This window comes from Mesoplodon densirostris, chromosome 3, assembly GCF_025265405.1.
Source record: "Mesoplodon densirostris isolate mMesDen1 chromosome 3, mMesDen1 primary haplotype, whole genome shotgun sequence".
NCBI lineage: Eukaryota > Metazoa > Chordata > Mammalia > Artiodactyla > Ziphiidae > Mesoplodon > Mesoplodon densirostris.
Window position 1 is genome coordinate 139,054,969 of NC_082663.1, and position 13,017 is coordinate 139,067,985.

General features: G+C 48.6%; 1 protein-coding gene across 8 annotated transcripts in view; it reads left to right on the plus strand.

The window, feature by feature from the left end:
• MGAT1 (alpha-1,3-mannosyl-glycoprotein 2-beta-N-acetylglucosaminyltransferase) overlaps positions 1-12,342 on the plus strand; it is a 65,431-nt gene extending 53,089 nt beyond the window's left edge. For 4 of the 8 annotated variants that reach the window (XM_060093768.1, XM_060093770.1, XM_060093769.1 and 1 more), the window contains one exon: positions 9,784-12,342. In XM_060093768.1, coding sequence (XP_059949751.1) covers positions 9,909-11,252 — 1,344 coding nt within the window. In that variant the 5' untranslated portion in view covers positions 9,784-9,908 and the 3' untranslated portion in view covers positions 11,253-12,342. Of the gene's footprint in view, positions 1-198; positions 633-1,712; positions 2,116-9,783 lie in introns of those variants that run through there. The other 4 variants (XM_060093767.1, XM_060093772.1, XM_060093766.1 and 1 more) reach the window with 4 other exon arrangements.
• Positions 12,343-13,017: the final 675 nt, after the last annotated feature.

Here is a 13,017-nt window from a genome sequence, read left to right on the forward strand (position 1 = left end):
AGCTGTCTCCACAGCATCTCCAGAAGTTGGGGACCCCGGAAAACTTGGGGTGTCCAGACCGCGAGTCGTTCTGAGAGGTCGGGCTTTGGAGGCCAGCCGGGGAGAAGGGGTCCCGGGCGAGTAGGGGCAGCCGGCCCCGCCCCTCGGCCTGCCCCGCCCCGCCCTCCCCGGGGAAGGGCCACGTTGCCCGCCCGGCGGTCCGGCCCTCGAGCGCCGCAGGAAGAGCCTGCCTGGCGGAAGGCGCCGGCGGCCTCCGCGCTAGCGCCTGGAACGCGCCGGGGCACCGGGCTCGCTCCCCAAGCCCCGGGGCGGGCCAAGTTCAGGGCCGGGAAGTTGGGAGGACCTGGTGAGTGGGGGCCGGGGGACGCCAGCGTCCGTCAGTTCTCGGGCTTGTCCCCGGAACGGGACCGAGGTCTGACTGAAGGAGGCCCCGCAGGAGCGGAGAGGGCGCTCCGGGGCTGGGGTCCCGGCTTGGGAAGCTGTCCCTTTCCGAGCCCTCCGTGTCCCCCCGACAGCCCCGGTGCCCGACAGAGGGACTTGGCCCGGGCCGCCCCGGGTCCCGGCCACGGGCCCCTTTGGAGCCGGGAAGTGGAGCTCTGCGTTCCGCTTTCGGAATCCCGGGCCTCCAGCTGGTGAGAGAGGGCGGGCTCCGCGGGGAGGGGGCTGGTCGTGAAACTCAGCCTCTGGGCCGACGTGGGTGTGGGGCCTGGAGGAGTTGGGGGTCGCTGGAGAGGGTTTGGGGAGCGGAATGCGAGGTGGCCTTTCCCCAGACCCCACCCGCGCGTCCATTCCAAAAGTTACTAGGGGTTCTTTCTCCTCTGCCGGGAGGAAGAATTGACTCGATGTAGAAATAAGTAAATTGTCAAGAAAACTTTCTCCTACTTGTTTGCTGATGTGTGTGGAGTAGGGGGCCCCTGAGACGTGCAGGGCCCCATCTTATAAACCCTGGAGCACAGGGGCTGTGGCCGGCTGGTCTGTGTCCCCACGGGACAGTGAACCCTGGAGTTAGGTTCCACCTTGGTTAACCTTTGACCCTGTGATGTGTTTAATTAGTCCTCCCTTTACGAACATCACTGGCTGAGATTGTCCAGCTTTATTTTCTGTCGTTTATAATACTTTTCAGACCATGTAGACTTTTCTTTTAGATGCTTACATCCCCCCTGCGTCTGCCTCGAACTGTGAATCACCCCTGCCTGACCCCATTACCCGAGACCATTGAGGCCTCTCAGATCTCCCCTGTCCTTTTCTCAGATTAGAAGGCAATGTAGTATGTCTAACCTCAGTGGCATATGTGACAGGTTAAACTCATTTCCTTGTTTGGGACACTGGGGAAATTGTCACTGTCCTTTTCATCATCAGAGCCCAGGGGCCTTGGAGATGATCCAAATCAACCCTCTCCCTGTTCAAATGAGGGAACTAAGCAACAGGTGACTTGCTCAAGGTTACTTGGTTTCCCAGGTCTTCATGCTTTTTGCTGCACTAGCATCATATATCCCTTTAGCCTGCATCCCTTTCCTCTAGGTCTTATTCTCTAAGTCCTTCAATTATTTAGTGTATCTTCTCCGACTCCCTTTCAGTTCTAACATCCTTTTAAAATTATGGATCCTGGTACAAGGTACAGGAGTCTAGCAGAGGTCTAATGAACAAGAAAGTGATGCAGTTAAGTCTCCATTATCTTTGGCATGTTCTATACTTTCTGTTTTTTTTTTCAGGCAGTGCTTTTTAACGTACTAAGCAACACAGAGATAAAAAGGAAGGTCTGTCAACATTCCTTCAACTTCCATACTTTCTAAAAGCTAAATAAGACTTCTCCATTATTGCTTACAGTGAGAAGTTGACTATCTGGTGTTCTCTTGCTGTTTAAGAAACATTTTCTTGTCACAGAGAGAGAACTGGCTAGAGAATACCATAGGAATCAGAGTTTTAAAAAGGGATCTCACAGCTCATAGGCAGTTCTTCAAAAGAAGAAACTGAGCTAAATGTCCATCAACAGAGGAATGGATAAAGAAGATGTGGCACATATATACAATGGAATGTTACACAGCCATAAAAAGGAACGAAGTTGGGTCATTTGTAGAGACGTGGATGGACCTAGAGAGTGTCATACAGAATGAAGTAAGTCAGAAAGAGAAAAGCAAATATTGTATATTAATGCATATATGTGGAATCTAGAAAAATGGTATAGATGATCTTATTTGCCAAGGAGAAATAGAGACACAGACATGGATAACAAACATATGGACACCAAGGGGGAAAGGGGTGGGGTGGGAGGAATTGGGAGATTGGGGTTGACACATATACATTATTGATACTATGTATAAAATAGACAACTGATGGGAACATACTGTATAGCACAGGGAACTCTACTTAATGCACTGTGGTGTTCTAAATGGGAGAGAGATGCAAAAGGGAGGGGCTGATTCATTTTGCTGTGCAGTAGAAGCTAACACAACATTGTAAAGCCGCTATACTCCATAAAAAGTAATTTGAAAAGAAGAAGCTGAGACCCACGGGAGTTGGTGGAACCTGCCCAGAACCTCCTGGGTTTTCGTTGAGGGTCTTATTCACTAAAAAGGCTCACTCTGCATCTCCCACCACAGTGCAGATGACTTTGTACTTGGTGGTGTGGACCAGCTATGTGACTTCCCTGAAGCAGTTGTGAAAACTCTGGCAAAAAAAAAAAAACTAGTGTGAGTTTGTGCCTTGCAGGCAAATGTCATTAATAACAGAACATCAGGTACTCAGGTCAAGGTTAAGGACTGTTCTTCTATTTTAGAAAAGGAAGATGTGGCAAATTGTATTTTCCCCAAATGGCCACAACTTTAAATATCCCACTCTACATTGTTACAATAGGACATTGCCCTCCTCCCACCCGGTGGTGGGGAATCTGTGTTCCTTTTCGCTTGAATGTAGGCAGCGACTCGTGATACCCCTGGCCTGTGAGTAAGTCAGAAGTGATCCAAGGTTTTGGATCACTGTGGTTTTGCTCCTGGTCTTTCATGTAGTTGCAGTCATATGTGGCTGGGGTTGGAATCATCTGGAAGGCTTCCTCCCATGTCTAGTGGCTGATGCTGACTGTTAGCCAGACCTTAGCTGTGGTTGTCAGCTGGAATACCTAGAGGTATCTGTCCACATGGCCTGGGCTTCCTCTTACCTTGGTGGCTGGGTTCCAAGAGCAGGCATCTCAGGAGCACCAAGTGGAAACTGTATTGCCTTTCATGAACTAGTCTTGTAAGTCACATAATCATCACTTCCTCTGTAGTCACAGATCAAAGAGAGGGAACATAGACCCCATCTCCCCCAGCTCTAGAGGGAGGAGTGTCATTGTCACTTTGTAAGAAGAACATGTGGGATGGGATATTTGGTAGTCATCTGCGGAAAATGTAATCTTTCACTGCTAGGCTGCTAGTTTGGTCTTCTTTCTTCCCGATTTAGTGAATAATGCAAGCAGCCCTCCATCTAGCTACTTGAACTTTGTACATGTGCCAAGCACTGTCATAGGTATACAGATCATAGAGCCTTTTTTCTAAGGAGTAAGGTGAGAGCCAGGTAGGTACAGCCACAGGTTCTGTTACAGTGTGGAGAGGAAAGACAGGAGGTATGGAGAGAGTACGGTGGGAGTATAGCTGTGGGAAGCCTGGCTCTGCCTGGATGTTAAGGAACTGGGTTCTTAAGGATGTATAATGCTTGTAGGTGGGGCTTTGGATAATATTTCAGGATGCGGGACCAGCCAGAGGAAAGAAAGCAATGTACAAAGGGTACTTATTGAGGGAAAAAGTAGCCTGTTGAGGCCAGAGTACGGGGTTCATGGGGTTAGTGGTTGGAGGTGAGGTTGAAAAGGAATGTTTGAGTCAGTTTGTTGTGAAGGCCCTGCGTGTCATAATAATGATTTTGAGTTTTAGTCTGTGGGCAGTGGCAGTATGGTTTTTAAGGCAGGTTAGTGTTGTGACCAGTTGTGTACTTTAAGAAGGATGCTCTGTTACTGTTGGGAAGATTGCTTAGAGGGAAGCAAGGTGCATGATAGGTGAACCAGCTGAGGAGCCACATCAAGAGTTCAGTATTTAATAATAAGGAAAGAGAGTTCAGGTTAAAGCGTTTGACATCTTGAAATGGGATGATGGCAGTGAATGAGTAACTTTCTCTTCCATTCTCATAATTCTGAAATTCTTGGGGCTGGATATGTTTCAGAATTTAGAATTTTTTGGATTTAAGAAAAATGATCTGGTGCATTTATGGTGTAGTGAAGGTCTGGAGCAGCATACGATAATCCAACATGTTTATTTCTGTAGCAAAACATATAAATGGGATAAATGAAGACTGTAAGTAGCCTCACGTTAGATCAGATTTCTCCAAATGAGGTTAAGCCAAACAAGTGTGGAAAACTGTTTTTCAGCACTTTTTGGACTTGGGAATTGCAGTTAAGTGATTGTGGGTGTGTGGCATCCACATGGAAGCCACTTTTTTGTTGCAGGCAAATCTGAATGTCAAGGATCCTAACATAGCAGGTTGGCAGCACTGGGGGAGCGGGTCCGCCTCCTCAGGTAGCTGGTAGTAGAGGGGATTTGACAGATGTTGAGCACAGCGTTGTGCTGGTGCTGTTGGTTGTGAAGGGGAGGTGGACCTCACAGGGTACGAAAGCATCAGGAAAGGTGTCCTGGCGAGGTGTGAGTCAGAACACACTAGGTGAAGAAGAGAGAGAAGAGCCGACCAGGCACACCGGCACATGCACAGGCCCTGAGGCAGGCTCGAGTGTTTGGGTCCTGGAAGGAATCTAGTAGAGTGGAGTAAAGAGAGCCAGCGAGAGAGGGGACTGGCTAGCAGAGTGACTGGCTAGCATTTATGCTGTCATATGCTGGGCACTGTTCTAAACCCCTGATGTGAATTATCTCACCCAGTCCTCACAGCAACCCAATGAGGTATTCCGTTATGGTTTCCATCTTAGAGGTGAGAAGACTGAGTCTCAGCGATGTACATCGGAGCGATGCCAAGCATTGCCCTGGGCTGTTTGACTTGCCCTTGTTACTGCCACACCCTCCTGATGGTAGGACTCAGAGCAGTGCTTCCTGGATGAGTGCATGGGCTCTGCTGGCCAAAAGCTGGCCTTCTGGACTTGCTCATCCCTCAGGCACAGCCAGCTGCTGGAGAGTGCCTGCGCTTGTGTATTCACACACCACTAACTTCTAGACAGAGTGGAGGATCCTGCCCTGGAGAATATGTGGAGAAGCAGTAGAAAATGGCACTGGGACTCTGGGTGAGTCCATGTGGAGAAGGGGTGGGGCCTGGGAATAGGTGCATCACGTACTCCTGTGGCAAGAGAAGCAAGTCCTGTTTGAGAATTTAGAGAAAAGGGTTGTGGGGTGGAGAACAAGGGCCTGAGGGCTAAGGTGGAGGCCTGGCTGGACTGGGGCAGCTGTTTCCTGTGGGCTGTCTAACATTTCTCGAGGTTTATAGACTTGCTAGGAATACAGTCTGCAGAGAGGCTGAGAAGATTGCTTTGATCTGCCTGGCTTAGAAGGTGTTGGGAGGTCTTCCAGGCCTCAGGGTAGTGGGTGTGGGCCACCTAATTCTAATGTCTGGAGCAGGGTGCAGGGTAGAGAGGATGTGGTCCCGTGGGGTTTTGCTACCACTCTGAGAGCCTGCTGGTTTGAGGTGGCTCATTGTTAAGTCAGAGACAAGCCTGCTCCTCCCGCCCTGAAGCCAACACTTCCGGCTGATGGAGTCAGTTTCTCTTTTCTTTCCCCCATCTCTTTATCTAAAGACTATTCCTGCCCAGTCAGCTGGGAGGCAGGATGTTGGGGGTTAGGGACTCCAACATTGACCACATCCTGAGGGGGAGTGAGGAAGAAACTGGAAATCTGTGTGTGTTTCTCTTCTAGGAAACCCTAATTGGTATATGAGCACTAATAAAATGGAAATTTAATGACACAGTAAAACTGAAATGGACTTGAGGTTTCTGAGAAGACTGCTGCTATGGAGTTGTCAGGGTGTATGGTTTCTAGGAGGGGGTGGTAGTGCTTGCAGGGGCTGGAGGGGTCTCTGAGGAGGGAGGCAGAATCCATTCCCTTTAGAGACTCTTAAAGATCAGCCCTTTGATCCTTGGATACTGGATCTGCCTGCTTGAGAGTCCAGGAGCACAGGGATGAAATCTGGGACCCAAGGTTTTAGCTAGGGTTAGAGAACTGGTCTGTGAGGCAGAGGGGAACTGGCAGAGCAGTCAGCACAAGAGAGTGCAGACCTGAAGCTTTGGGATATGAAGTGTTGAGACCAGAGGCAGGAATGCCAGGGAGAGAGTTGCATGGTCAGGAATGGCAGCTGTCCTGGAATGGGAGGGTATGGTAGATCCTTTCAGTAATGAGGTCTGGTAGAGTGAGGGGGTTGGCAGGACCATGCCTTTTTCTTGTTAGATGTGTGTCCCAGTCCCTTCCCAGAGCCTGGCAGAGAGCAGGTGTGTGATGCATGTCATGGCGTGATTGAGGAGTTCAGGAAAAATGGACTGTGTCCCAGTTCTTCTTACTGATGTGCCCAGCTGGGGCCATATTGGATGAATCTAGTCAGAGCTGTGGGCTATGTCCCTATATTTGATTTTAAGAAATTTTATTTGACAATAACTTCAAACTATAAAAAGTTGCAAGAATAAAAATGGTATAAGAATACTCATATTCCCATTGCTCAGATCCATCTATTAACATTTTGCTCCATTTGCTCTTCATATACATACATGATATTTTTGTTCTGAACCATTTGAGAAGTTGCATCTACCATGGCCCTCTACCCCTCATTACTTCAGCGTGTACTACCTAAGAATTGGGATATTCTTTTATATAACCACATTATGGTTATCATTCAGTCAACACTGATACTTTGATCTACTGTCTATATTCTAATTTTGTCATTTGACCCAATAATATCTTTTTAAAAAAGTTTTATTGAGGTATAAATGATATACAGTAAACTTTACATAGTTAAAATGTACATTTTCATAAGTTTGTACATATGTATATACCCATGAAACTATGATCCCACAAAGTTTCCTAGTGTCCCTTTGTAATACCTCCCCTGATGTTCTCACTGCCCCCATCCCCAGGCAGCCACTGATGTGCATGTACTCTTTTACATCTTGAATAATTATTTTGAGATTCGTCCATGTCTCATGTGTATCATTAGTACATTCCTTTTTAATTGCTGAATATTATTCCATTCCACGGGGAAAACCACAATTTGTTTATCCATATTCCCATGTTGATGGGCATTTGAGTTGTTTCCACTTTTTGGCAATTATGAATAAAGCTGCTATAAACACTCCATATAGGTTTTTGTATGGACATATGTTTTCATTTCTCTTGGGTCTGTATGTAGGAGTGGACTTGCTGGGTCATATGGTAACTCTCTGTTTAGCATTTTGACTAGCTACCAAACTGCTATAAAAGGACATTAGTTCCATATCTCACACCATATACACAAATTAACTCAAAATAAATCGTGAACCTAAATGTAAAACCTTAAACTATAAAACCTAAAAAAGAAAACATAGGGGAAAATCTTTGTGACTTTGGCAAAGGTTTCTTAGATACAACGCCAAAAGCATGATTCATAAAAGAAAAAACCCTGATAATTGGACATCATCAAAATCAAGAACTTCTGTTCTTCAACTGACTCTGTTACGAGAATAGGACAAGTGTTTGAATTTTTGCCAGTCTGATGGGTGGAGAAATGTTATCTTAGTATAGTTTTAATTAGAATTTTTCTTATCATGAGTAAAATTAAATACCTTTTCATATGTCTAAGGACCATTTTAATATTTTTGTGTGTGAGTTGCCCTAGTCTTATAGACGAGAGTTTTGGCCTTTTTTCCCCTCAGTTTTTAAAAAGTTCTTTGTCTGTTAGGGTATTGGTTTATTATTTGTGATGTATGTTGCAAATATTCTCTCCCAGTTTGTTATTTGTCTTTTGACTTGGCTTATGGTGTGTTTAGCCATGCAAAAAGTGTTTTATTTATTACTGCATCTGCATTTTAAGTCATACTTAGAAAACCTTTCCCTATACTAAGGTTATAGAGGAATTGACATATATTTTCTTTTAGCACTTGTATGGTTTTATTTTTCTACTTAGATGTCTAGTCCACTTGGAATTTATTCTTGTGTACGGATCTTATTTTTTTTCCCCAAGTAGCTATATAACTGTTGTAACACTATTAATAAGACCATTTTTTGTGCCAGTAATTCTAAATATCCCCTTTATCATACACTAGATTTCTGCGTGTAGTTGAGTGTATTTCTGGAGTTTAAATTCTATTCCTTTGGATGATCTGTTTGTTTACATACCAACACCACATACTTTTAATTATAGAGGCTTTGTAATGTTTAGTATGTTAATATCTGGTAGGGCTAGTCCCTCTTCACTGCTCGTTGGTTTTCATCATTTTCCTAGATGTTCTGTTACGAACTTTTGTCTAGCTCTATAAAAAAGTATTTTTATTGAGACTTTTGATGATGCTGAGATGTCCTAACCAAGAACAAGGGATATTTAAGTCTTATTTTGTGGCTTTTTGGGAATTATAGGTTCATGTAGGTTTTTGAATATTTCTTGTTAATTCCTAAATAGTTTTTATCATTTTCATGGCTATTATAAATAGGGTTTTCTCATTTGTTGTTTTTTAAATGAATTATTATTTGTGGATATGAAGGCTATTGATTTTTGCATGTTAATTTTTATATCCCACTACCTTGCTCAATTCTTTGATTGTTTAGGTTGGATTTATCATTGATTCTCTTAGAGTTTTCCAGGCATATTCTCATAGCATCAGTACATTGAGATACTTTTGCTTCTTTCCCACTTCTTCTGCCTATAATTGTGTTCTGCAGTCCAGTTGCATTGGCTGATCCCTCCAGCAGAATGTTAAATAGTCGTGTAGATCTGGGGTGGCTTGGCTTTGCTCCTGACCTTTGTGAGAATGCCTCTGGTGCTTCCTTATTAGGTTAGGTGCTGGCTTTAGCCCTGAGGTGTGATATTAGAGTTTTAAAATCAGTAATCTTTGGGCAGTTTGATTTGAGGCATGGGAGGCTGATGGTCTAACCCCCACCTCTCCTAAGCTCTGGACAGAAGATGGTAAACAAAATCTGTCAGGTAGGGAAGGGGGAAGTGGGATTCCTTTGCTTCCTCTCTTCCACCAACATCACTCTCTACACCCCTCCACCCCCAAAAAAACCACGTTGCTTTTCAGAGGACTCATGAGCTCATTTTGTAGTGCAGGAACATGCTCTCCTAATCCTTTTCTTCCACACAGATTGACCCTCCAGATTAGGGAACAGGCAGCTATCTTTTTTTTTTTTTTAAGAAGATGTTGGGAGTAGGAGTTTATTAATTAATTTATTTATTTTTGCTGTGTTGGGTCTTCGTTTCTGTGCGAGGGCTTTCTCTAGTTGCGGCGAGCGGGGGCCACTCTTCATCGCGGTGCGCGGGCCTCTCACTATCGCGGCCTCTCTTGTTGCGGAGCTCAGGCTCCAGACGCGCAGGCTCAGCAGCTGTGGCTCACGGGCCTAGTTGCTCCGCGGCATGTGTGATCCTCCCAGACCAGGGCTCGAACCCGTGTCCCCTGCATCAGCAGGCGGACTCTCAACCACTGCGCCACCAGGGAAGACCAGGCAGCTATCTTTTAAGACAGCTTTGGAGTTAGCCTCCTGGCCTTCCTTGTCCTGCACTTTTTCATCTGTTTCTGTGCCCCATTCTTCCACTCCAGGGCAGTCCCATGCCTTGTGATGATGGTTGTTTTTCTCCTCTCCTCAGGTGCATGGCTGCTTCCTAATCCTGGAGCCCAGAGGAAACATCCCTAGAACTGTGGGAGTGTGAGCCAGGCAAGCCAAGGGCAGCCTTGAGCCCCACCCTTGCCCGCCTCCCCCGTGGGGGCCAGGATGCTGAAGAAGCAGTCTGCAGGGCTTGTGCTGTGGGGCGCCATCCTCTTTGTGGCCTGGAACGCCCTGTTGCTCCTCTTCTTTTGGACGCGCCCGGCACCTAGCAGGCTGCCCTCAGACAGTGCTCTCGATGACGACCCCGCCAGCCTCACCCGTGAGGTGATCCGCCTGGCCCAGGACGCTGAGGTCGAGTTGGAGCGGCAGCGGGGGCTGTTGCAGCAGATCAGGGAGCATCATGCTAGGTGGAGCCAGCGGTGGAGGGTGCCCACCGTGGCCCCACCTGTCCTTCCGCGCGTGCCTGTGACCTCTCCGCCAGCTGTGATCCCCATCCTGGTCATCGCCTGTGACCGTAGCACTGTCCGGCGCTGCCTGGACAAGCTGCTGCATTATCGGCCTTCGGCAGAGCACTTCCCCGTCATCGTCAGCCAGGACTGCGGGCATGAGGAGACAGCCCAGGTCATCGCCTCCTACGGCAGCGCCATCACGCACATCCGGCAGCCTGACCTGAGCAACATCGCAGTGCCACCCGACCACCGAAAGTTCCAGGGCTACTACAAGATTGCTCGGCACTACCGCTGGGCGCTGGGCCAGGTCTTTCACAAGTTTAAGTTCCCAGCGGCTGTGGTGGTGGAGGATGATCTGGAGGTGGCTCCAGACTTCTTCGAGTACTTCCAGGCCACGTACCCGCTGCTGAGGGCCGACCCCTCCCTCTGGTGTGTGTCTGCCTGGAATGACAACGGCAAGGAGCAGATGGTGGACTCAGGCAAGCCTGAGCTGCTCTACCGCACAGACTTTTTCCCTGGCCTGGGCTGGCTGCTGTTGGCCGAGCTCTGGGCTGAGCTGGAGCCCAAGTGGCCCAAGGCCTTCTGGGACGACTGGATGCGCCGGCCAGAGCAGCGGCAGGGCCGGGCCTGTGTGCGGCCTGAAATCTCCAGAACGATGACCTTTGGCCGCAAAGGTGTGAGCCATGGGCAGTTCTTTGACCAGCACCTCAAGTTTATCAAGCTGAACCAGCACTTCGTGCCCTTCACCCAGCTGGACCTGTCCTACCTGCGACAGGAGGCCTACGACAGGGATTTCCTTGCACGTGTCTACGGTGCTCCCCTGCTGCAGGTGGAGAAAGTGAGGACCAGTGAGCGGAGTGAGCTGGGGGAGGTGCGGGTGCAGTACACGAGCAGGGACAGCTTCAAAGCCTTCGCCAAGGCCCTGGGAGTCATGGATGACCTCAAGTCTGGTGTCCCCAGGGCCGGTTACCAGGGCATCGTCAGCTTCCTGTTCCGGGGCCGCCGTGTCCACCTGGCCCCACCCCAGACCTGGGACGGCTATGATCCTAGCTGGAATTAGCAGCACCTGCCTGTCCCTCCTGGGGCCCCTCCTGGCCATATCATGGCCTAAGATGGGACCGCAGTCCCTGGGCTGCATCATCCTCTCTGTGTTTCTCTCTTGGGTCCATTTATCTTTTTTTTTTTTTTCTTCTTCTTCTTTTTTTGAGTGGCATTCAAGTGCACAGATGATAAGGTGAGGGTTATTCTCCCGTTCTCAAGGGGGTCAAATCAGGGGAATCTTTCTGGGGTATGTTGGGCGAGTTATTAAGCAGGAAACCACTGTGTGGTAGGGAGAGACTTGGGCTTGTTGGGGGCCACAAAATCCACGTTCCAGGTTTTCTCCTAGGACATCTGTGGAGAGGTTGGCAACTTTAGTTCTCTTGATCAGGCCTCTTTTCCCTGTCCTGGCTATCCTAACCAGAGTATGAGCCCTCCTCCTGTACCTGTCCCCCACCATCTCCACCTTCCCCCAACTGGAGCACGGTGGGAGGCTGGATTATGTGAGAAGGAGATGTATTTGTGGCCAAAATGAGACTAACCAAAGGGGTTTCATCGTCATCAGGGTCTGGGCAGAGCTGTTAGGTTGTCAGGGTTTACTCCCTCCTGCCTGTATTTCTCTTCTTCCCCCTCTCCTTTATCCCTGACTGCCTCTCAGCTCTTCTTTCCCTGCAGCCTAGCAGGTTGTGATCCTAAGATGAAACGGTGAAGGGGAAAAGCAGAACCTCTCCTCAGCTCACCCGCTGGGGTGGGGGGAAAAGCCTTGGGTGCTGGGGCGCCCCTCTCTCATCCTTCCTCCAAGAAACAGACTGCCCCCTATCCCGTCCTTTCTGAAAACCAGTCCTTTCCCCGTCGCTCTGGGACGGTTCATGCTAGCCCGGCCCGTGGCTTCTGGAGGCCCTCTCAGTGTGAGGTACAGCAGCCAAGACCATTCAGCCCAGCCTCCTTCCCTCCTCCCCCAAGCATTCCCTTCCCGTGTGCACAGGTTAGGACGCAGATGGCGGGTTGGAGAGCAACGTGTGTGTTTTTCTTTCTTGCCTGACCTCAGTTCATGGAAGAAAGTTGAAGCTACAGAATTATTTTCAAAAATAAAGCCTGAATTGTCTGAAAAACTGTGTGTGTTTGTGTGTCCTGGTAAAGGAGTTGGGGGTGGAAAAGGGAGGAGAAAGGTGGAGGAAGCAAGGAAAAGAATGAGGACTAAAGGAGGGGGCTGCATAGGCGAGAGGAAGTAGGTCAGTTGGAGGAAGGAAAGCAGATGACAGGAAGATAGGAGAAAAGGCAGAGGAGAGCTAAGGAGGGGCCTAGGCGGGAAAGGAAGGCCAGGCTTGGAGGTGGAGAGGGCCCAAGGCTTCACTCCCCCCGTGCTCATCTTCTCTAGAGGTGGGCTGTGGGGCCCTCGAGCCCTGGTCCCAGAGAGAATGCAGGCAGTCCCTCCTGAAATGGGCACCTTGGGTGGGATGCCCTCCGCTGGCCCAGGCAGCATTCGCTAGGCATCCTCCAGCACCTTCCAGGACGCAGAGCTGACAACTGGATCAACACTGGCAGTAGCACTGAGAGTGTGAGGATGCCTTTTACACTGCCACCCAAGACACCCACACATAGATGGCAAACTTTGCCTGAAACTATCCTGCGAGTTTCTATTTTCCACTCTTTTTTTTTTAATGCTGCTTGTGACCTACCAACTTGATTTCATCAGTGGGTTTGAAAACCCTGGGCTAGGTGACTTTGTTGACAGAAACCATCCTCGAGCTTCCCACCAGATGGATGAGTTGTGGAGAAGGGGGTGT